General features: G+C 49.5%; 1 protein-coding gene across 1 annotated transcript; it reads right to left on the bottom strand.

Moving 5' to 3' along the window:
* Positions 1 to 7: 7 nt before the first annotated feature.
* On the bottom strand, positions 8 to 687 carry LOC123521536 (RNA/RNP complex-1-interacting phosphatase-like; the record flags this gene model as incomplete). Its single annotated transcript, XM_045288766.1, is given in 2 exon segments — positions 8 to 423; positions 426 to 687. Coding segments are annotated over 2 exon segments (678 nt in total), but the record flags the coding sequence as incomplete, so codon positions are not given.
* Positions 688 to 891: the final 204 nt, after the last annotated feature.

Here is an 891-nt window from a genome sequence, read left to right on the forward strand (position 1 = left end):
GGGGTGGGGGAGCAAGGCCTCTCTGGTAAACATGCTGATTGTGTGAAAATGTCCTGACTGGGTGCTGGAAATCCTGGGGCTGAGCGTGGAAATGCCAGGATGGGGCTGGGTACACTTGGTTCCGATGGAAGTTATACCCAGATCCTTGGTGACCAAACGGAGTCGTAGTAGACATTGGTTCCATGAGATGTGGTGATGCTTCAAAACCACTGGACCTGGACCTACTGGAACCCCAGTTCTTCCTGGCAGGTCCATTCTGAAGGTCTTCAATGTAGTTTTTCCTTTCTATGCAATTTCCCCGGCACCTGTTAAATAATTCAATTGCATCATCTGGCCGCATGCCTTCTACATCAATCAAGTATCTACAGATGAGATAGCCAGTCCTGTTTAAGCCATGGGTACAGTGAACCCCAATAAGTTTGTCTTTTTCAAAGGAACTTTAAAAGCAATGAAACGCGTCCCAGGCATCCGCTGTCCAACTGGGAGGCAGTCTTTCCATCTTTCGGGGATGTGGTTTTTGCCCTTCTTTTTGGGTGCGCAATGTCCCGGGAAGACGCGTGCCTGGGCCCAGTCGCTGCCCGCTTTATGCCAGTGGCTCATGTGGGCGCTCGGATGCCGCCCACCCAACGCCAAACGTCCCCACGCCGCCAGAGCCGCGGCCGCCCTGCGGGACCGAGCTGAACTCATCTTAAGAATTTTTTTTTAAGTCATATTATTGGGGGCTCGTACAACGCTTATCATAATCCATATATCCATCCATTGTGTCAAGCACATTTGCACATTTGTTGCTATCATCATTCTCAAAACATCCACTTTCCACTTGAGCCCCTGCATCCTCAGGATTTTTGACATTCTTTGGTTTGATCTATTCCCTGCTGAACTAGACAAAGA

This window comes from Echinops telfairi, unplaced genomic scaffold, assembly GCF_000313985.2.
Source record: "Echinops telfairi isolate 266 unplaced genomic scaffold, ASM31398v2 ScPeMD7_2;HRSCAF=8, whole genome shotgun sequence".
NCBI lineage: Eukaryota > Metazoa > Chordata > Mammalia > Afrosoricida > Tenrecidae > Echinops > Echinops telfairi.